Source organism: Strix aluco, chromosome 2, assembly GCF_031877795.1.
Source record: "Strix aluco isolate bStrAlu1 chromosome 2, bStrAlu1.hap1, whole genome shotgun sequence".
Classification (NCBI taxonomy): Eukaryota; Metazoa; Chordata; class Aves; order Strigiformes; family Strigidae; genus Strix; species Strix aluco.
In genome coordinates, this window is record NC_133932.1 from 121,201,020 (window position 1) to 121,225,220 (window position 24,201).

At 39.8% G+C, this 24,201-nt stretch overlaps 1 protein-coding gene across 9 annotated transcripts in view; it reads right to left on the reverse strand.

Annotated features, from left to right (window-relative positions):
- Positions 1–24,201, reverse strand: part of GRIA4 (glutamate ionotropic receptor AMPA type subunit 4) — a 242,059-nt gene that overhangs the window by 57,506 nt on the left and 160,352 nt on the right. For 8 of the 9 annotated variants that reach the window (XM_074816152.1, XM_074816151.1, XM_074816158.1 and 5 more), the window contains exons 5-9: positions 22,665–22,718; positions 20,532–20,690; positions 18,572–18,739; positions 16,845–16,949; positions 8,224–8,334 (exon numbers count right to left, since the gene is read on the reverse strand). In XM_074816152.1, coding sequence (XP_074672253.1) covers positions 8,224–8,334; positions 16,845–16,949; positions 18,572–18,739; positions 20,532–20,690; positions 22,665–22,718 — 597 coding nt within the window. Of the gene's footprint in view, positions 1–3,829; positions 6,911–8,223; positions 8,335–16,844; positions 16,950–18,571; positions 18,740–20,531; positions 20,691–22,664; positions 22,719–24,201 lie in introns of those variants that run through there. The other variant, XM_074816159.1, reaches the window with a different exon arrangement.

The following is a 24,201-nucleotide window of genomic DNA, read 5'->3' on the forward strand; positions in this document are numbered from 1 at the left end:
AGTGCGGTATATGCTAAATTTGAAGCGTGAACAGAAGCTGAACCCATACAATGCAAATGACTGTGGGATAATGCAAGGTATAATTTATGCTTTTGACTTCAGTAAGTAAGCATATCTTCTATAGTGTGGTTACTGTCCATGTAATTTCAGATGCATAGCCTGAATGATTTGTTTTCTTAGGGTTTAGAATGCATAGTTACTAAGAGGCTACATACATTTTAGTGAGAACATAGAAACACGTTCCTGATGAAACATCTCTCTTCCCCTTCGAATAAACAGTGCAGATTCTGCAAGGTCTTTTAGGATGAATCTAAGCAATATGCATGGACAATAACGGTATTAAGCTGACACTGACTTTACATGCTACATGAAAAAGAAGTACCGAAGTATTTTTGGATGGTGAGTGACACTGAAAACAAGTAAAACCTGTCTTGAAAAGTGGATCTTACATTCCTTGCGTAAACCATACTATCACAATAGTGAACATTATGTGATGGGAAATCAAGGTCACATTGGGAAAACACAGTCACATTTTTCTTTTTTTGCTGTGTGGATTCAGACTTTAGCAATCATTATGTGAAACTATACTTTCTGGTGGTATTTTAAATTACTTCACTTAATTCATATTCATAGCCAGTTCCTGATAAAATACTTGTCACTAATGTCACACTTTGAATTTACATCACAAAATTCTGGCAACTTAAGTTTTTTCTGTGCTGGCCCTGGTGAATGTTTCTTTGAGACTAACCTTGGTAGTACTCTGCCCTATTCACATCTTTCCTACATACATAATTAGTACAAAAATAAAAATAAAAGTAAACATGTAGTCTGAGAATGTCTGCTTCTTGAAACTACATCAACATCAACTGTAAGCAACAGCAATTTTGTAACCTCTATTAGGTGTTTAACAATGGAGGAAACATGGCATTACAGGAGCAACAGGAGGACCGAACGAACCAATTCCAAAATTTTTCAGTGTGTCAGGTAAATTTTTCCTTTTGGATACCAATATGTAGCTCCTATTAGCAGGCTGTGCATCCACCCAAGAGAAGAACTTGACAGGCAAGCCTGAACAGTATCTGTAATTTACTACTGCAAGGTCAAAAGGCAGAGAAACAGAAAAGAGAGAGATTATATGTGGGAGGCATTACTCCCTTATGTAAGTTTACTCCCTGTGGTAACTCTGCCCAGGACCCACCTCTGTATAAGGATGACACAATGGAGCTTTCTGTTATGTGAGTGGAGAAAGTTGTGTAGTTCGTTTACTTCAGTGTGAGAGAAAGGTCCCAGATTAAATTCAACACAGTTTGAGAACAGGGAAGTGCTAGTGATTCCTCAGAGACAGAGTCAAGTTCCTAAGTATTGCAGGAAAGTTCCACTCTCCAGTGTATTCCTAGAACACCTCTCCTCCCATCATCTCCTTCTTATGTTAACCTCTGCTATGGACATGCCTCTTTGGGCCACAATCCTTTAGCAGTAATTCAGTGTTGGAGGCCATTGATGCATTATGGCCATTACTTCAGCTAAGGAACCATGCAGCATAGAAAAGTGTCCACAATGATCCCTTCCAAAGTCAAACTCTGTCTGACTACCTGGTTCCTTGACCTATATGTAAGTATAAATGCCCAGAGAAATTCGAGGGTGACAACAGCAGTTTGTTACATTTCTTGAGCACACAGTTACGACCACTGCACATCCATGGATTGCCACGGACTTCTAGAACTGGAGCAATCACAAAACGAGCTGTTATCACCCTGACACGTGTGGCCTGGGCACTGTGAAGACCACTGAGCTACAACATTAACTATGCACCGTAATCACTGCAGTGATGCTGTGCAATGCCTTTGTCCGTACAGAGTTTGCATCTTCAGAGGAAAACTGGTGAGTACTACCAGCAGCCTGCACCATTTCTTGTATTCCTATCCTCAGTTAAATCAGCTTAATCTCAAACACCTGTCTTCCAGAGGGAGGGAGGGAGAAGAGCAGGCAGAAAGGGTCCTGCCCTCTCTTTGCAGCAGATCTTGATTTTGGGAAGTATTTCTGGCACATTAATCAGCTGTTCCTCCCTCACGTGGGCTTTTTGTTCCCATGAGAGAAAAAGCCAAAATCTGTGTCTTTCTACATATGTTATTGCACAAAAATGGTTAAAAATAAACAGAGGTCAAAAATTCTATGTCTCCTGACTGTGATTTAGCCAACTGCTAGCTAGAAATACAGCCAAGACTTGTCCAGCATCCTGCATTTGTGGACTCTCCTTACTAGCTTCAGTTACATTTGCTTGCTGCATCTCAAAAGCAACTTTGTTTTTCAAAGACCAGTTAGTGACAGCTAGCTCTTCTGATTTAGCCTTTCTTATAAATCCCAAGCCAAAGGCATACAATTAGTCACAGCAGGAAATAATAATTCTGGAGAGGGACACAAAGCATACAGGCACAGAGGAGGCCAGGTCAGTCTGCTCCTTCTCCCAAAACCCAGACACTCTGTTTCTGCCTGTACCTCATCACTGACAGGGCTGCTACAAAAAAGCATTTCAACTGTCTCTGTAGAGCAAAGCAAAGTGACAGATGCCTCATTTTTCCTGTTAAAGGCTAAATAAACTTCAGCCCTCCTCCCCATGAGTTCTGTGCCAGAACACCGAGAAGGGGAGCAGTGGGGTCCAATACCGTCCTTGATAGGTGCAAGCAGTGGCAATCCCATCCAGTGGAGGGACCACCAAGTGAGGAAGGACTCAGAGGACCTGGGTTCTGGCAGGGATCTGCTGGGTGACTTGGAGGAACCACATTAGTTCTCTTCCTGTCCATTTTTCTTTCTACACACTCTGATCTTACTGATTTAGAGCAAAATACAGAACATCTCTTATAATGCAACTCTCTGTACAGAGTAAGGTAGTACCTCTTGCAGTGACTGCTTTAAAAGAAGCAGCAATTGAGTAAGATCTGCCAGTGTGAAACAATAAAATTAAAAATAATGGGAAGACATACTACCTTTTGCTTACTATGTTGTCCTTTCCCTCCTACCTATTTTACACAGAATAAATAACAGTTTCTTTAATTGCTGTGCCTACTTTACCTGCCAAATAACAAGAGATGTATTGTCAAGTAGAATTTGATGAGGGGATGTGGGTGGGACTGAATGTGGCTTTCTGATAAAGACTGTTTACAAAAAAAAAAATCAAACAGTAGCACTAGCTGTAAATTCTGTCCATTCAAGACTTTGGTGGTGTTTCAAATTAATGAGGTGTGCAGATGCTATTGTAATAACATCAGGGCACTGAACGGCAAGTTTTACTGGTTTGCTAACAAGCAACTTACACAGACAAACTTGCAAGGTCACACTGCAAAGTCATGAAATATCTGAATTGATCAATAGCATGCACTCAGCCATATCTTGATGCTCTTTTCTATCTGTGACACTGAAAAAGATTATTTTTTTGGTGTAATATATTACAATAGCTTTTTCTAAATTAGTAGTAATGTTAGTGTAACCATGCTAGTCTAAAGATACAAGAGATGCGAGACATCTAGGGAGAGGTAATATCTACTATTAGATCAGCTAAAGTACCTGAAAACAGCAGGCATACTTTTTCACTGTTTCCAGTTATAACATCTTGTCTAATAAAAATATTACTTCTCCCCACCATCTTTGTATTTACTACAATTTTGAACTATAAACTCTTAACCTACTGATGTAAAACACAAGTTTGACTTACTGCTGAATGAGGTTTAGCACTGCAATATTTGCAAGATTTCAGCTACTTAATAGCATTCTATGGGGTAGTGAATCAAGGAAAAGTCCATATTGAAATGATCAATGACTAGCACGGAACAGGTATTTGAAATGGTGCAAGCTTTACTTATATAATTCACAATTTTATAACAATACTTAACATTTGTAAATACAAGTTGATGTCTGCAACAATTACCTTTATAGATGTAAACAAATCATTCCACCACATTGCCACAAATTCATGTGTACAGTAAAATGCTCACAACTGATGATTCATACTATAAGGAAAGCTGGAGAAAGTAACTAACCGAAATACCAAACAGATCTATGTCTGGCTTTCCTATTCTAAAGTTCATTTCAAAATCTTTAAACATTGTAAAAATAATTTGCAAAAGTGACAAATATTTGTGCAAGGAAATGTCTCATTTTTAGAACAGGAGTGGCACACATTATCACACTTTATTCTGAAAGAAACTTCTGTAGATGTCAATGGAAGGTTTTTTGGTTTTAGTGGTTTTGGGGTCTTTTTTCTGAATAAAGTGTCCAGGATTCGGTTTGAAGTCTTTATTATTGTCATGCAACAAACTTCATTTTTTTTCTCCAGTCTACTAAAGAATTTAATTACCAAATTTGTATTCAAAATATATTTTTCTATTATAAGAAAGAAGGTTATAGTTAGAATTTTTGAGGTAAGACTCCATCAAGAGTGCATCAGTCAAAACAATGAGTGTGGTTCTCAGTCACCTAATGAAGGTTATCTGACATCTGAGACACCCTAAGCTAAACTGCTTGACTTCCAAGTGCTTGTGCTCTCCCTTTCCAGATTGGTCTGATATCCGCGGTGTTAGGCGTCCACCTATGGGTTACTGAATCAATTTCTAAATCTTTGTGGACTTTGATGAAAATTTACAAACTTGGGGCACAACTTATCTTACATGCCTGAAACAACATACGCTAGCTGAGACATCTAGATGGTCCTATATGGCATGAGACAGGCAAGCGCCATCCTGTCAGTGTAAGAAATGGGGGGTAGGCAGTATACCCTAGAGTATCTTAAACGTCACAGAGTGCTTTTAAGTGGGCAACTGAACCAGTACGCTTTGTAAAGTCATCTACATTTAGGTGACTCAGTCATGAACTGGATCCTGCCCTTGAAGCTTAATCTGCCAACACCAAGACTATCATTAAATTATTGAGCTTGGAAGCCACAATGCAGATGCAGCACCGTACATCAAGCTTTGGTTCTAAAAGATTTTTGTGATTTTTAAGTTTTGCAATCTCGGAGTAGGTACAGAGTTGGCTATATCAGGAAATGAATTAGAGAGTTTGGTGTAGTCTTCCCAGCCTACTACCCTATATTCTACCTCAACAACTTGTCACAGTATTTCTCAACTTACTGAATTAGAGATGATCATTCTTTCTAGCTGGGTAAGTCACTCACCTTACCTTAGTGTTAGAGGAGGGCTGCACATGACATCCCTTCTCCAGTCATACAATGAGCCTACTGTGCACTTGGAGGTCCCAAGCCCCCACTGGAGCGAATGCTTCTGCACACAAGTAGAAAATCTGTCCTTTTCATGGGGCCAGATGTGTAGGAGGCTGTGCATCACATGAGGTGCAGGACACAGGTCTCTCCCAGGAACCATGAAAAGCAGGGCTGCATGGCAACTGGTAGAATAAAACGCATCAGCTGCCCCTGCTGCCACCTCTCTCCGGGTGTTCCTTCACCACATGACTAATTGGAGATAGGTTGATGCCTATGCACTAAATCAAAACTGTAAAATAAATTCTATGTGCTCTCACTACAAATGAACGTAACATTGTGCCAAGAAGAAAACACTGTACTAAGTTCTTTGAGTGCAGAGCTAATTTTTTATAATGCACCTTCTATGCAATAGCCATACAGCCACATTACAGCAAAGTAAGCATAGATGTATAAAAGTTGAAGAAACAGCGGGTAAATCAACTTGTGCTATTTGGCTTCAAGCAAAAATTAAAGCGAGCCATGCTGAAAACTTGTAAACTTTTCTTACGCTGCCACGACACCTGTCTTTGAAGACTGAAAAGACTGACAGCATTGATTGCAGAAGCTTTTCAGTTCAATGTGGGAAAATATGCATGCAACCAAAATTATACGGTCATCTACAATGGTTCAACTTCCCTTCAATATGAAGAGGGCAAAGAAGAGGTGAAAAAGTCTGTCTGGCATTTGCAACATGACTATAATACAGAGAAGAGCAAAATAACAGTATTCTGAAAGTTATTCTAGTTAAATATATCTTTTCTTTGTGTGTGTGATCACATGCTTGTGGATGCTAAATACATTGCCCTGGCAGGCCAGTATTAAGAATCATGGTTCTAACCTGCCTTCAGCATCATGTGTGCAGCTCCCAATGGAGTCAATGGGAGATGGGCATGATAAGGCAGAATTCACCATACATTCTTATTCAAACCAAATTCTGATATATTTCTCTTGCACTGTGATTTTGAAACACTGAAAGGGGACACTTTTGGCCAAGAAGCAGTGCTCCTTTCAAATAATTGCATTTATCCCAAAATGACATGCTGCATAAACATAGGGCATGTTTTGGAATATTAATTCAGCTTTTTGGTTTTGAAAATGATCCCGCCAGTCCTTTCAATACAGGGACTGGAAAAGTTCTTTTGAAGATAACATTTATTATGCACATCAAAATGCTTCAATGCAAACAGGACAGGCAAGATAACACATTTTAAAAGCTTTTTTTTTTTTTTTCTTTCCTTTCTGGCAAACAGGAACCTTTTCTATGACTTTTCATTATTATTTTTACTTGTTTCTCCTAAACTTGGAGCTATTTATAGAAATTACAGTATTCATGTATAGTAGCTTCAGTCAAAGATATCAGGATTGGTCTGAGAGGAAAATTTCGACTGAAAGCTTGTTATTCACATCGTTCTCTTCTCAGCTTGGCAAAGTTGAAGGTTAACGTCATCTGTTCTAGACATTTCAGATTAGTCACAGAACTTTTCTTGGTGGTTCAGTGCCTGGTCATCCAGTCAGAGGAACAGTAATCCATATGGAAAAATTAGCTCAATGCTACTAGACTGGTGGTTAATACTTGAGCCTTAGTTAGGAATGTTCGCAGCATCTTGGGACTCTTTTCTTCCTTGATCAATTTCTTAAAATAGGATTCTTCATCAGAGGCTGAAAAGAGGAGGACTGTACTGAAGTATATTTTTTTTTCCATCACCAAGTCTTTTTTTTTTTTTTTTTTTTTTTAGGAAAATGATACATATATTTTAAATGTCCCATGCAAAAAAATAAAATAAAATAAAAAGTTACACAATTTGGTTAGGAGTTACATTCTGAATTCCCTGTATAGTAGTTTGGCTGGTTTGCATCCTGGAATGATAATCTTCAACAGGAGATTTGTTAAGACATACATAATGTATAGATGTGGATACACACTGCTGGAAATGTGGTAACTAACTGCATTTTTGAGTCAGAAAAGGTCTTGTTACTTTCCTTTGCATTATTTTCAACTCTGTATTAAATTAGAAAAATTATTGCTTAACAACACATACAGAATATTCCTTCCCATTTGAGACACAGCTTATTCTAAAGGGTTAAAATGTCTTGTCTAAATGAAGTAGGTGAAAAGGGCAGTGAACTGAGATGTAAAATCTTAAAAGCGGTCAGGTAAAGGTCACCCTTTGCCAGTTGGCTTGACAAACATCAGCTTAAAAGGGCATGTCTGGCTTCAGATGGAAAATTGTTAAATATTTTGTTTAAAATACAGATTTGTAAGAATCTATGGTTTTGAAAAACTATGTATTAAAAATGTAAATGAATGAAGCAACTGCATTCTTCTTTGCAACCACTCTTTAAAAACACCAGTAACACTGGCAGATCAAAACCCAAATCTATTTAGATTTTATTAAAATGGAAATTTTATTGAAATGCTGAATAAACATATTAAGAAATATGTTCAAATGCATCTACTAAATTCAAGTTCATTCACAATTGGAAGTAGATAATCCAGGTCTCATTGGCTGACTGAACTCTATTACTTAGAATTTTAGATCTTGATAATGTCAACTTTGAATTTATAATGTATCAACAAAAAGGGACAATGTCATTACAGACATCTAATTTTATACCCTCTGTTCAATTCAGAGGTTTCAAGTTTTTCTTCCAGTTTCTTTTGAGTCAAGAGTTATAAATTAGAGGTTGAAAGAATTCACTTATATTTTCAGGACTTACTTTAGTCAAAAATGGAAATGACTGAATAAAGGAAAAAAAAATTACAACTAAAATTTAAAAACCTCATTCCAAGTAAATGATTATATTAAATGTGTACCAAAAAAACTCTGTTACAGACATGACAGTCACGATAATTAAGATATATGGCTCTCACCCTCCCACTAACCTAGGAACTGGCAGACTAAATTAGACCATAACTAGAAATGAGATGGTGTCACACACCAGTGTAAGCATTAAAAAAAGAAACACCTTACCAAAATTGTAGTGACAACTACTGTTCTATTCTCAATGGCTGAAGTGTCGTTTCCAAGTGTAGGTTCATGCTGAATCAAAACTAATTTATCCATGTCATTCCAGTACCCAACCTGCAAAACAGAATGTATATAATTTACAGTAGAAAAGTCTACATTCTGTATAATTACAAATATAAATGATTATAAGAACAACAGAGCGATCCAAAGATAATTTTGTACCAAAGGAAGTGCTGTCATGCTCATAGACAGGTGCCGTGGTATGTATCTTAACACTTTGGGTATATCATCTTGCACCACTGCTGCATGGAGTGAGAGCTGCCACTCAGCTGTTCCTGAATGATCTGAGCTACTTACTTTGACCAGAGGCACAAGTTAAATGCCATTTTCAATGGCCTGAATCCTTCCTCGGGCACAAACGAGATGTAAGAATTTTTGCTCTCCACAAGAAAATTTTCATTCACTACTCCTCCAGATCTTCTGGTCTTAGATGGATCAGTGAAAGATACCTGGATGACAGCTTGGCAATACAATGGCTGATCTCAATTCCCTGATGCATTGTGGGCCTCCTAGGAGACCCCAACCCAGGGACTTACACCAGGCTCATTCCACTTAACTGCTGGCACTAACCTATATTAGAAGCCCTGTTATTAAAGCTCCACTCACTGGACAGACAAGCACTACCAGACTCAGCTCATGCAGAATAAGCACCCCTCCTTAGAAAACTGCTTGCTTTCCTCACTGACTCTAAAGAATGGTGAGAATGACTTGACTCTGCAAGTATCTCTGGCAAGTGCCTACAGGGAGGTGGAACAAATCAGGTTTTCCTCTCCCTGGCTGCATTTAGGCTACCACAACCCTTCCCAGAGCAGCTTTAAGGTGAAACAGCTGTCTTTGTTCATTACTGGTGATGGATGAACTTACTCTAGAGCCAGGTCTGGATCATCACTTGTTCTTGCATTCCCATGGAGAAAAAAAAAAGTTAAAAATGGTATGCCTGCAATCTGAAGCCTTCCTTTACATACAGACATCACTCTTTGCAGGGCACACCTCTGGTATTCAGTACAGCCTGCAGCTGTGCCCTGTGCATTGGCAGTGGTGCTGCTGGGCACAAGACATGAGTCAACATCCTTTCCTGTGAGGGCCCAGGGGTGCAGTGCTTGCTGTAAAACCAGATGGGATGAAGGCAGCCTGAGAAAAGGAGATCCCCCCTCAAACTTTTATTGATGTTTTTGGGAGCTGCTCAATGAACACTTAAAAATCCCCACATACCCCAAAAAATTCCCCACAGGCTATGTACTATGTTTTTGGGTAGCCAAAAGTAGGTACGAGACCTAAAATACTTCACTGCTTTTGTAAATCCTGCCGGTCAGAATCTTACAGCACACTCATCTCACTTCATGTGGTGATACTGTGTTTAGCATCTGTATTAGCAAGTGGCACTTCTGGATGCAGAATTCCTCCCAATCATTTAATGTTGCCCTGGGTGACATTAGGTAGGAAAGGTCTTCCTGGGGATGCTGTGTGCATGATGTCCCCAGTACAAGACAGATGTCTATGAAATTGCAAGCGGTTCATGACAGTGCTCCCTTGTCTCATTCCTACTTAGAGATCTCCAATTCCACCTTCTCACCAATCGTTTCAGCATGCCAGACACAGGTACCTTAGGTGAAACTGCTCTCTCACATCTAACCTCAGGCTCACTAGCAAACACCCTCCCTTTTCCCCTTTGTGTCATTCTCTTTTCTGCAGTTAGGTCACGGTTGTCTGCGGACCCTATGACAAGGTGGCTCAGTGCCTGTTCCTCTGACCCAGTGCTGACAGTACTCAGCTCTATGTCAAACAGACAACATGACCACAAACATCTCAGTAGAACAGTACTATAATCCCACCTAAAGGGGCTCTCCAGGTTGCTGAGAACCTAATGAATTAAGAGACTGATCTTTTTTCCCAGGGAAGGTGCAGACTGCAGCAGTGATTTTAAAAAGTTCCTATCAAAGAGATGCAATTCAAGCTGGCACAGCTCACTTTTTAGAAACACCTGGAGATCAGTCAGCAGCTACTCCCCCTTTCCTCCTTCCTTGATTAATTAGGAGTTCATGAGACCAAGAGCTGGGAGAGAGGAATGCCCTGTCTGTCTTACCAGAAGAGGAAAGGGAATTTTAGTGGAAAGCAGACTCCAGACAGAGCTTCAGTGTAACTGCCAGTGCCAAAGGACAGTCTGTGCCTTGGATGAAAAGACTTCAGTATGATGAAAAACAGCTAAATGATCAGATCAGTTATGCGGCCAATATTATTTCTAACATTATTGTAGAACCCAAACTACAGTTCACCATCATATAGGATTCAGCCTCCATGACACAGACAAACATCATGTTCAGATCAATGCAGTAATGTGATGTGAGTCTAGAAGTGCAGGGTTGTGCTTCTGGTTCCTGGTCTCATATGCATTAAAGAATCCTGTATATTCTTACAACAGCCAACCTTCCTCTTGATTTTTACATTTACTATTTCATTAATTTCCTTTTTGAAAAAAAATTATGGAGAGGCAATTCATTTTAGCAGTCCCTAGAGTAGTGTGCAGACACACTCAACATAGAGAATTACAAATACATGAAATAATTAGATGAGTGAGCATGATTGAATATGAATGATTTTTTTTCTCTTCCTATGCACAACTTCTGGTGCATTTAGTTGAACTTTTCCTTTTCTCTTCGTAATTGCTATTATAGCACTTGAGTCTTGATTTAGGTGTCTGCAGTTAACAGGAAGCTTCAGAATTGCTGATACATTGGAGAGGGAGGTTTTCTGCTAGCAAATATTCTTTTTCATCCAGACAACCATAGAGTCACACATAACTGAAAATGCCAAATTCTTGTCAAAAACTGTGATCAGCTAAAGTTAGAACATGTACACCAAAATGTGGCAATTTAGGAAGCTCATTATAATAGTGAATAATTATTTTTCATTGTGCAATTCCTCACTGCTGGAAAGTTCAGAAGGAAACCAGAAGATGAATGATGTACTGCGTTATAAAAGTAAATACCATATGAAAACGCAGACAGAGGTGAGGGAGGTTTTGAGGAATGGCAGGCATTTTTTAAAGGGATTTCAGCTTGTGTGCATGGGTGTGAGCTTGTGTGCGTGCATCTCAAACCTGTGCTAAAGTAAGTCTGGAACTAGATTACTGAATAAATATATAAGATACATCATGACACTTGTATAAGTATATAAGTTCACAGTCACTGTGAGAGCACTAAATAACAATATGCTTTCATATAAATGCCTCAAATCCCCAATGGAAAAACACTCCTCAAAGGATAGAATTGAATTCAGCTATTAAATTACATCTGATTCTTTTTGGATTGCAATTGGACTTGTAGCAGTTGCATCCACTTATACAAAGGCCGAATTTGTCTCTTAGGAAACAACATTGCAAAAATATCTGCCTCAAAGTAAGTTTGTCACAACAGTTTGGCTTTTGAATGAATAGTGTCGTTTCTGAAGGCGTGTGTGCCCTGTAGCAACCGCTGAAGTACTCCTGCTGAAGCCTACAAGTCAGTAAGGGCAACTGAATACGCAAAATTTTTGATAATTTTCACGTTAGCTGCCCAAGTTAGAATTTAGGAGCCAAATCTTAGACTGTCTTATGCATGTACATGTATACGTATATGCTTTATTTACTTTTTTCGCCTCTTTTTTTTTTTTTTTTTTTTTTTTTTTTGTTAAATCCTGGTGACATGTTGAATAGTGAATAATAGAATCACAGCATGATTGAGGTGGGAAGGAACCTCTGGAGGTCATTTGGCCCAACCCCCCTGCTCAACCTAGAGTCAGGTGCCCAGGGCCGTGTCCACGTGGCTTCTGAATATCTCCAAGGATGGAGATTCCACCACCTCTCAAGCAATCTGTGCCAGCGCTTGGTCACCCTCACAGTAGAAAAGTGTCTCCTGATCTTCAGAGGGAACTTCCTGTGTGTCACTTCGTGCTCACTGCCTCTGCTCCTGTTCCTGGGCACCAACGAAAAGAACCTGGCTCAACCTTCTTTCATCCTCCCTTCAGGTATTTATAGACATTGATAAGATCCCCCTGAGCCTTCTCTTCTCCAGGCTGAACAGTCCCAGCTCTCTCAGCCTTTTCTCATAGAAGAGGTGCTCCAGACTCTTAATCATATTTGTTGCCCTTCCCTGGATTCTCTCCAGCATGTCCATGTCTCTCTTGTACTGAGGAGCCCATAACTGGACACAGTACTCCAGGTGTGGCCTCACCAGTGCTGAGTAGAGGGTAAGGATCACCTCTCTCTAAGGATCACCTCCCTCAACTTGCTGCCAATACTCCATCTAATGCAGCCCAGGATACCATTACCCTTCTTTGTTGCAAGGGCACATTACGGGATCATGTTCTACCTGGTGTCCACCAGGAGCCCCAGTGTCTTTTCTACCAAGCTGTCTTCCAGCTAGGTGGCCCTCAGCATATATAGGATCCTGGGACTGTTCCTTCCCAGAGGCAGGAATTTGCACCTCTCCTTGCTGCACTGCATGAGGTTCCTGTTGGCCCATTTCTCCAGCCTGTCAGCACAACCCCCTGGCATATCAGCCCCTCCTCCCAGTTTGGTGTCATCAGCAAACTTCCTGGTGGCACACTCTGCCCCAGATCCAGATCATTAATGAACATGCTGAATGGGACTGGACCCAGTTTTGACCCCTGGGGTACACCACTATTTACTGGCCTCCAGTTAGACTTCAGACCACTGATCAGCACCCCCTGGGCCTGGCCCTTCAGCCAGGTTTCAATCTGTTTGCTTTTCCAGCCCATACACCAATAGCTTTTCTAGAAGAATCTTACAGGACAAAGTGTCAAATGCCTTAGTGAAGTCCTGGTAGACAATATCCACTGCTCTCCCCTATACTACTAGGCCAGTCACTTCATTCTAGAAGTTTATCAAGTTGATCAAGCATGACTTCCCCTTGGACAAGTCAGTCATGCTGGCTACTCATGATGATTTTCTTGTCCTTAATGTGCCTGGAAATGGTTTCCAAGAATAGCTGCTCCATCACCTTTCCAGGGATCGAGGTATAGTTCCCTGGTTTCCCCTTCTTGCCCTTTGTGAAGAGAGAAGTGACATTTACTTTCCTACAGTCTTCGGGCACTTCTCCCAGCCACCATGATCAATCAAAGATTATTGAGAGTGTCCTCGCAATGACATCTGTGAGCTCTCTCAGCACTTGTGGGTGCATCTCATGGGCTTGGTGCATCCCAAAGGGCCATGGACTTACGTATGTCCAGTTTGCTTAAGTATTCCCTGACCTGATCCTCTTCCACCAAGGGTACATCTTTCATACTCCAGACTTTCTCCCTTGCCTCTGGGACCTGGGATTTCTGAAGGCTGGTCTTGCTAGTGAAGACTGAGGCAAAGGCGGCATTCAGTACCTCAGCCTCTTCCATGTTCTGTATACTCAGGTTTCCTGTCTCATTGCGCAAAGGGCCCACATTTTGCCTAGTCATCCTCTGGCCACCTGTGTACATATAAAAGCCCTTCTTGTTGTCTTCGATGTCCCTGGTCAGATTCAATTCCATTTGAGCTTTAATTTTCCTAACTTTGTCCCTGGATGCTCAATGTTTCTGTATTCGTCTCCGGTTACTCATCCTTGCTTCGACCCTCTATATGCTTCCTTTTTGTGCTTGAGTTTGGCTAGGAGCTCTTTGTTCATCCATGCAGGCCTCCTGACATTTTTCCCTGACTTCTTATTTGTTAGGATGGAACTCTCTTGAGCTTGGAGGAGGTGATCCTTGAAAATTAAGCATCTCTCTTAGGCCTCCCTACCCCTTATCTTCCAAGCAGATCTTTGAGGAGGCCAAAGTCTGCTCTCCTCAAGTGTGAGTTTGCTTTTCACCCTCCTCTCTGCTCTTAGGCTCCTGAATGCCACCATCTCATGCTCACTGCAGTCAAGGCTGCCTTTGACCTTCACATCCCCAATAAGCCCCTCCTTATTGGTAAGTAAGAGGTCTATCAGAGTACCCTTCCTCATTGTCATCTCTATCCCTTGGAGGAATAAGTTGTTGTCAATGGACTCCAGGAACCTCCTGGATTGCTTATGTCCTGATGTGTTGTCCCACCAGCAGATATTGGGTTGCTTAAAGTCCCCTGTGACAACCAGGACTGGTGAATATGAGGCTGCTCCTACCTGCCAGTAGAGGGCCTCATCCACTTGTTCTTCCTGGTCAGTTGGCCTAGAACAGACACCCACTGTAACGTCACCTTGACCTGTCCTGTCTTTAAACCTAACCCATAAACTCTCAGCTGGCTCCTTATCCAGTCCCAGGCAGAGCTCCATGCACTCCAGCTGCTCTCTTACATAAAGGGCAACTCCCCCTCTCATTTTCTCTGCCTGTCCTTCCTAAAGATCCTGTATCCCTCCACAGCAACACTCCAGTCACAGAAGCCAACCCACTACATCTCTGTGATCCTTCTCCTCATACCCTTTCCCCTCACCATCCCGTTTTGTTACTGTTCTGCAAACAAGAACCGTGTAAGAAAGGCTGCATAAATGAAACCAATATGAGCACTGGCTGTTGCTTCCCATTTTACTAAACTATATGGAAGTCTGCCTCTGACTAGCTGTGCCATTTTGCAATGCTCTGTTCACATCCTTATAGGTGTGGGCAACAAAAATCACTTTTCTAAAGATTAGAGGCATACATTACTCTGACTGGAAAGGCTAGTCCTGAAAAGATATTGCTGGGTGACTCATAAGTCATGTTATGTAGGACATGAAAAGAAGATATTAAAAGCGAAGGCCTCTTAGTTCAATTAAGTATAGCCATTTCTCACGTGTTATATAGGATTTGTCAGGCTGGAGCACAGAATTGGTCCAATGATCACATATAAAATACTGTGTAATACATGAGAAATAAATTCTTGTGAGTAGCCAGATATGTCAAAGCCGTTATGGCTTGTTATATCAAAGACAGGTAATGGCTTAAAAGTGGCAGAAACATGCCTGACAAGGTAAGAAAAGCACTTTGGGACTCCAGGACAGCACAGACATAGCTCCTCTATTTGCAGCCACCCTCCCCTTAAACTGCAGGCAAGAGAGGGCAGGGACATCCCTGCAGTGGTGTCATCCAGACACCTCTCCCAAAACAGGTGACAAATGTTGAAACAGGAACAACAGGCCACTTCTGACAGTTTGCTGCAAAGCAAATTCCCTAACGAGTTACTGAAGTTGCGACCTAATTAACCACATCTTTTCCACCTTGCCTTCCCTCCTGTACAATTGAGAATTGGGGATGGAAAGGTCATATTTCACCACTTGCCTTTGATGCACCCCAGCCACCCGTACATCCTCCTGATGGCCGACAGTGCAGCAGGGAGCCGGGAAGGGAGCAGGAGTGGCAGCAAGGTCAGACACATTGCCTGGCAGGAGACACTGGACTTCCCAAGAGAGAAGGAAGACAGACTCACCTTTCCCAATTTATTCTTCAGCCATCTGTCATACTTTCAAACGGCAACTGCACCAATACGCCTCATACACAGGCACATACTTTGCTTTGGTCTACAGCTCTATGCTGTGATATACTGACAATTTGTTCATCCCAGTGTGTAATTCTGCTCTGGGTCTGTAGTTTAACACTGCCTCCTCATCAGTCTGGCATGTAACTGTCTTGGGGAACACATGGTTCACCTGGAGTACTATTTACTGGGCTTGTCACCTCTGGCCTGACAGCAGAGGACTATTTAATTCAATTCTGATTGCCTTGGCCCTACTCAAGCAGCCATGATTCTCCTACTCACCATCAGCTTCTCACTTTTTTCTTGTTCTGATGACCTCACAAACAAAATGGGCCACAGTGCCTCCAAAGGACATAAAATCCTTGAGCCTGAGTACGTTTTCTGGTCTTTATTTGGTTTATACTATGAAAAATGGGCAAATTTCAGCACAGAAGAGAAAGGGTTAACAAAGTACCCAGGCTATCTTTTCAAAGTGATTGAGCTGAGTGATAAGCTATATGCATTCAGACATGGAGGATCTGCTTAGACATATATTGATGTGCATTTGCCTAAGTTGCTTACAAGCAACCAATCAAGCACACAGCGTTAGATACTGCAATTAATTTCAGAAAATACAAGCATGCATGGCATTCTCCCTTCCTCCTCCCCGCTCTCCTTTTCTCCTTAAAAACCCTATGTTATTTACAGCTTATGATTCATGTTTACACAGAATGTACAAATGACCCTGCCTAAAAATGCCAGTAATTTGCAAGATAGAAATCTTTGGATAAGATACAAGAAATATCAACTATTCAGAGTTCTGACCATTTTCCATCACCCAGCAGCCTAGCAACACGCCATCCAGCTGGTTTTCATTAGTATGCTTGACTCACTGACATCTCACCTCTCCAAGATGCACACTTGTTTTTGTGTTTCCCAATTTGTTGCACTGAATAATAGTATCTAGTAGAAAATGCAATTCAAATCTGCTTCCACCAGAAATATCCGTGTATTCAAGATATTATCTTTTTTAAACTACACAGAGACCAGTTTAATGTAAGTTTACATAATCATTTCATCATACATAACTCATTTATGTGATATCAGGAGAGTAAACGTTGTCAGCACATACCTTCCGAGGGCCTGTGTTCTTCAGCTCAAAGACATCCATGGTGTAGTTGACTCTGCGACCATAGTGATCAAACTGAACATTTCCTGTCAATCCTTGTATTCGAACCTACAAATGGAAGAATAAGTGTCATGAGGATCCAGTCTTCTATTCTTTATTCCAAATGTCACAGAGCAGTGAAAGTTATCGGGGTTATGTCCTTAAATTACTATAACAACACTACACTAGGATAGACAGGCATTATAAAGCAAAAAATTGGCTACTTTTCCTTTGTATTCCTTTTTCCTGTCAAACCATGCTCAAAATACGCTTAGGTATGCCAGTATCTAAGGCCTAGCAAAGACACATAATGGACCTTCTCTTTTTTCATGCTGTGCAGCTCAAGACTTTCCAGCTGCAGGTGCTAAAGAGAAGTACATTTTTTATCACTCTCATCACTGCTGCAGAATATTTTGGATCACAGGAAATAAACCTAAAGGACGTTCAACCTGAGCTGTATCTTTTTAGCTTACACTCTGGTAGATTAAATGTGTAAGTTTAGTATATATTGCTCATCAAGGTAAACTTGACAATAATCTTGGCCCCAACAAAGCAATTTACTACCACAGAAGATGGGTGACATGCATAGGGCCTGAAGAGAGTGTTTTCAAAGCCTCAGAGGACAGATGTAAAGCTGTAAGATTGGCTGTGGCAGTTTTCCACCACCTGTGTCTTAGCTGAAACCAGAACTCTTTTTTTTTAGTTTCAGCACTTTACTGCCTCACTGAAGTATATGCAGACTGTGGTCCTCATCCCACAGAAGCCATGGACGTACTGCTGCTGTCTTTGATTGTATTGTATCCAGCTATGCAAACCTCTTCGGCCAGATGTGAAGGCTCACACTGTCCACCCTAACACAGAAGCCTGACTTCATGCTTCTCACAATTGTTAGAGATCTGTGCATCTGCACAGAGTATGTGAAGCACACAAAATGCTTTATTTCTATCCCTAAGAGTCAGGATGTGGATTTAACCACTTACTCCTGCCTTCTGTCCATTTCTATCTCTGGCGATTTTTCTCCAGGACTGAAACCTTGGCTTCCAGGCACAGAGCTGCCAGCTCTGTCAGCAGTCACTTCTCCTCAGCAGTTTCTCCTGAGTGGAGCCTGTTCATTTGCAATGATTTAAATTCTACTGCAGGATTTCTATTTTCTTACTGTCCTATTCAAAGGAAAGGCTAAATCATCTTGACAGAGATCTGGAACTTTCTAGGCATCCATATTAATCAGGAATTCAAACTCCTGACATCAGAGAACAATAGCTCTGGGTTATTTCTTTTTAAAGCAAAAAATACTACCTATGTGATTTCCCTGGGAGAAATCTACTCCTATTCAAGATGACAGAAACATATTTGAAAGGTTGCATTAGGTAGCTGCACCTTTTTCCTTAAATGACAATACCTGTATACCCAGATTATATGCAAAAGCAACAGATACCATCCGTTTAGTGGAGGAAGTCCCAACTATCTTAATAGAACTAATAGTAGTTTCACATAGTAGCAGTTCCCATCTGCCTTCGTTCCAAGTTATAAACCAGAACAACCAGAACAGCCCCAGCTGTTTCCAAATGGCAACTGAAAAATAAATTTCTCCTCTCCCATTACTACGGTTGTGTATGATAGCTTCCAAATCATATAGAGTACAATTAGTATCTCATATTCACAAAGGTCACTAGAATAAAGCCTATCCTTACCTGTTTTAATGTCCTCTCCATATCAATTCCTTGGCCCCATGGGGCTGCAGGGTTAGCAAGACAATCACCGGCATTTCCTCTCCTTGAAATATCAATTTTCTGTCTTCTAAGATTACGGAAAGTTTCAGCCATCACAAGTACTCCATCATATGTTAATGCAGATGTATACTAAAAAGATGGACAAACACACCGCTTTAGAGTTGGCACATCTTTACAAAAATCAGCCGTCTCAGATATTCCTAGTGTGATTCATTATGCAGCAGTTTCTACACCTCCATTTAGAAAAAATTCTCCTCAAAATCAAAAGCAATTTTGTCTAAGGAACAAATGGAAGACTGAGAAGAGTACGTTTTAGTAACTCCAGCTGTAAAACTGTATTTCTTAAGGGTACAGAAATCTTGCTCTGAAGAATTATTAAAAGAAACAAATTAAACTGGAGATATTGAGGTCTTAATTTTTTTTCTTCTAGTTGTCTTATACGTTAGGGAATAACCCCACCCATGCAACTTACTCAAAAAAAAAAGAGAACAGTAACTCACTTAGAAAGTATAACTGAAAAAATGCATGGCTATTGAGCAGACATCCAGGCTACTGGAATTGTTAAGAATGATCAAGGGTACGTTTTTCCTATTGGAAAATGTATGTTGGCTCTCTGAATGACATAGGGCACTGAATGGTCTGTGTTTCCACACTAACTACAGTAACTGCTTTAGGTTGAGAACATGCCAAATGAAATGTGTGGAGAAAGTCTTCAACAGATGTTAGCCTGGAGCCACATAAACAAAGGTGCATTTTCTCAGTATGGTCCTTTGATGAATATACCGCCCCAGGAGAAGTTGTTCACATGCCCAGGGCTGCTACTGATATGCCCCGTAACTTCCAAAACTTAAATCCACTTACTCAAGTCTAATTTCCTTCCTCTTCTTTGTCTTGCATATTATAAGATCTTTGGGACATGGTTTACCTTTATAATCTCAAATTTTGGTTGTCCATAGGTGAGTTATGGGTGATTCAGATTAATCACGCTGACTTCTCAGAAGGAGGCAGCACAATCCTGTTCATGTGGCAAGGAGTCCTACAGGCTAAACTGTTACCGTCACCAGTACCTGGGGATATCTGCGCTCCATAGCCCACAACAGCCTTGTATTTCTTTTCCTCCAGAACATAAATTTCTTGATTTTTCACTGAATTATGTAGCTATGCTTTGTAGTATCCATGTTGACACTTTCTCTAGACTTCGCCAACCTACCATTCTCCCAGTCAAGGGGCTGATTGCTTATCTTTGCACAGTGCCCAGCACAAAGGAGCCCAGTCTCAACTAGGTCTGATATGCATTAGTATGTGTAATAACAGAACTATTTTGATGAAGTCACATTTATAGCTATGCTGTGATTTGCCTGCCAAGAAAATTATAGGTGAGAAAAATATTTTGTTATCCATCTGTGAGGGATTAGGATAGAGGAACACTGGGGTGCAATTTCACTGTAAGATTGGGCCTGAAAGTGATTACTACACCAGGTTTTCAGGTGGATAGAATTTCCGGAGGAAACTCCAAATGAAAATTTAATTTACAACTCTGGCTATATCTCATATACAGAAGGATTCAGCTGTCAGGAAAGCTCTGCACTCTAAGTGAATCTAGATAATTAGACTACTTCATGTAAAATTGATTGAAATTAAGTTGTCAGTTAAGCATTTGACCTTTAATTCCTGTCAGTAAAGGGGTGAAGTTGGAGAATAAGTGACAAAGGACATTGAAGTTCATCAGTAAAATGTGTTGCAGTTTGTGTTTCTATCACACAATCATAAGGATAGGCATAATTAGTTGCCAGTGATAGTAAGATAAACAGCTTACTCCTCTGCCTAAATATTAAGGTCTTCATTAATATATTCAACAATGTTAATCAGAAATTAGAATACTTGAGTGATATCTTTGGTAGTGCTTCAGATCAGCCAGTACCTTTGGTGGGGTCTCGGATCCTGGGTATTCTCTCTGGTCCAGCTTCTTCCAGCGCTGCATCAGCTTAGTTACCATCGGGGTACTGAAATCTACTAGCTGAAATCCAGTCACATTGGCTCCTCCATGCATAAATCTCTCCAGAGAAATATCTTTGAATCCCTAGAAAATCAATTTAAGATTTTGTCTGTCCTGATACGTCACTGTGGGTCTAATCTGTTCTAGGTCAGAAAGGCAGAATAAAGTATGTACAGCAGCAGGTTTCCATTAGAAGCCAGGACTTAAAAGCAGAGAATAATGTTGAACCTTTGTTCATAATTTCCATTTGTGTAACACAGAATGAAACAAAACCAAGAAACAAATTTCCCACATTATTGCTAGGGTGGTCTTGACAGCTAAGCAACACATTTCTGGGAGTGGCAGACAGTTTTTGAAGAAATGCCTTTGGCGAAAAAAACGAAAAGTACTGAAGAATATTAAAGTCTTAATTCAATTTCAATCGAAGTTGGCAGATTTGAATGAGCACTGTACTAGTGCTTTAACTGATATATCTCTGTTTCTTTGCAAGTTTGCAAAATGAACAACACTTGTGTAAATACATTTATGGCAGGATTCATTGTTTAGGCTGAAGGTGTCTGATATCATGACATAATATAACAGACATTAGAAGGCAGAGACAGTGCATAAGGATCTCACTGTCAGTGCAAGGAAAATATAAGATCAGAATTACACTTTTGTGAAATATGGTGATAGCTCTCAGACCTGCTACATATTTAAAGCCTAGAGTGACTCCCAACACTGAAAGAAAAAATAAAGTAGATATACTTCCTGACTTACCAGTTTCTCAGGATAATCTGTTCAGCACATATGAAGACAAATTATTTTGTAAAATTTGCCTTTAGAGACATAGCTGAACTTTCAGAAACTGCATAATGCAAACTGCTAAAGCAAGCTAAGAAGCATGCATGAATCTTTCTGATACTTTTCTAGCTGCTATGTTTAATGCTAGCTCAGACGTATCTTATTTTTATTTTCTTAAATTCCTCTGATTGGCATTTATCAGTGCAAACAGAAGTGTATTATCACACTTAACTTAAAAAAGAAAGATTTAGGACCAAAAAAATGTGGGGTACTGTCTCAATACCCCAGGGAAAGGGTTAAGGACAGAGATTTGATTCATGTCCTAAAGGATACTGACAGTAAATATAAAAGGTGACACATCAGGAAGTCATACTACCCACATTATTGAACAGCCAGTAGATAGCAATGTGTGCCCCTGCTGAAGCAGATAAGTAGATGTGCCTGTTTCCACTGTATATCACACTAGCAGTTCACTGCAACATCCAGTTCCTTGTTTACATCAACTATTTTGCATGGGAAAAGTTACTTGGGAAACTATAAATTTGCAATGCTGAAAATCTAATTTGTAAGACCTAAGAGAATAGACATGTCTCATTTAAAATGCCTGAGGTCTTAAAAATACACTGATGTGATCTTAAGTTAAGGTACAAGTACAGGAAAGCACACTGAAATATTTCATGTCAACTAAAATTCCTTGAGGGAGGCTAAAAAGAAAACAATTTAAAGCATACATTAGACTCTGTCCTACATTCATCGTGCTTCACCAGGCAAGTATTTTAGCTTAAAGAATAGGTTATTTTAATAATAAAATATTGCATTTACGCTTTCTTTGCTGTCTTCTGAACATTATATGTGTGAATGTGCAGTTTAGAGTGGAAATACTGAACTAGTAATTTGATTGGAAATAGCTGACTTTTCAGCAAAATGAATGTTCCCTAGAGAATGTAGAACAGTTACCTCAAGAATTGTTATGTTACTAATACTAAAAAGATGAGTCAAAAATCATAGGGTAGTTCCGTAAATTCTAATTCAGCCACTCAGCAGTCCTTTCTGCTACATTGATTTTGACAAAATTTAAAAGGGTAACACTGTGCCCTTCTTGTCTAGATGGCTGTAACAACAAAACCAAGTTCTTTAATGCACCATAAAGAATGTATTATGCACAACCACATATTAGTGACAAATGGCAAATGTTGTGTGAAGTGCTATAACTTTGAAGTAAAACTGAGTGTTTCACTTACCGAGCAGGGGTATAATTCTAGAAAAGTATCTTACCAGGTTAGCAACAATATAATGGTATCCTTTAACATGCTTTCCCACACTCACAATCTGTGGGAAAGAAATAAGAAAAAAGAAAAAAAAAAAAGTCATATTTTCTCTAGAAAGGTGTTTTCACAGCCAGATAGATATAAATTCTGAAATACATAACATCAGTAATATAACGTTGAGAGTCTTTCTCTGGTAAGGTAGCTATAACTTTCCGGGTGCTTAATCATGGGAAAAAAGTAAAATGAAAGTGAGTTAAGTAATGAACTGGTAATCTGAGTGTCTTCTGTATGATTGAAAATGTTACTGTAGTATATAATTTTGTCAAATAGAGCAATTATCTATGGGATACAAATTCAGGAGGAGGTCACGCATAAGCTAGAAAGTCTGCCCGATGATGTACCTTTTCATTTTAAGTAAGTGCGAAATTTATGAATCAAACTCCGTTTTCATCTCTTGGGATCAAAGTTGTTTGCCCTTGAGGTAGTGAAGTACTAGAGTGCTATTCAGCTCTTAGTAATATGCTAAAGACTTTGGGAATGGGCATGAGTGAGGACAGAGCAAGAACAGACCGTGAGGCTGCCCTTGAGCATTTAACCATAATATAACAAGTGATGCAAGAAGGGAACAACTGTGATGTGCAGCCGCTACAGTCCTGATATGGCAAGATCAACACCAGGGTTTAGACAAAAACTATGTCAACCTGCACCTTGTATTGATATTACTGCCATTTCTATGATGGAATGCCTCTTATTTAATGTGCTGAAAATCAAAAAAAAGGAGACAATATTTTGTCAGTAGAAAAAGGTGCTAATAGTTTCATTGCAGACTGAAGATGTTTTTACTACAGAAACTAACAATAATATCTGTAACATGCAGCTTGCATTTAATACTACTAAAGAGTCCTTTTAACTCTTATTTTTGATAGTTTAAAAACACAAATTTTGATAGTTTAAAAACACAAAGCATTTTATCTTCCTTCCAAATGAATAAAAAAGATACAGCCAAAAGTTCTTCATGTGGTGCAGGTTACTCAATAAGTAATGAGAAACTTATAGATCGGTCTTCTTTCCTTCTTTGAAATCTTAGCTCTAGGCCCTGTCCTGAAGAATTGGCAACTTCTTGACTTTATGGATCACACCTCATGTTCAAAAGACAGAACAAACGTTCACTAAGACTTGCAGCCTCTTTTCCCAGTGCAGTAAAAAATAACTAGTATCACGTTTTAGAGATAAGAGACAAGTTGCTGAAGGACTAAATAATTTGGCCAAAGACACCCAAGGATTCAGGATCTAAATCTGGATTCAGACTTGGAAATGCTTGTTTCCCAGCTCTATTGTTGCAGTAACTCAATTTGCTTCTACAGCAAAGTGGAAGGGAAAATCAAAGGGATGTGGCATAAACATCTTGTCAGAACTATTTCAATTTCATTATTTTAAAGTAATAAAGTAAATAAGCAATTTGTCTGTTATCTTTTTGTTCTTCTTGCTTCCCAACATCTATTTCGTATTTATAGTCTGTAGCTAATTGATAGTATTTAGAAAGC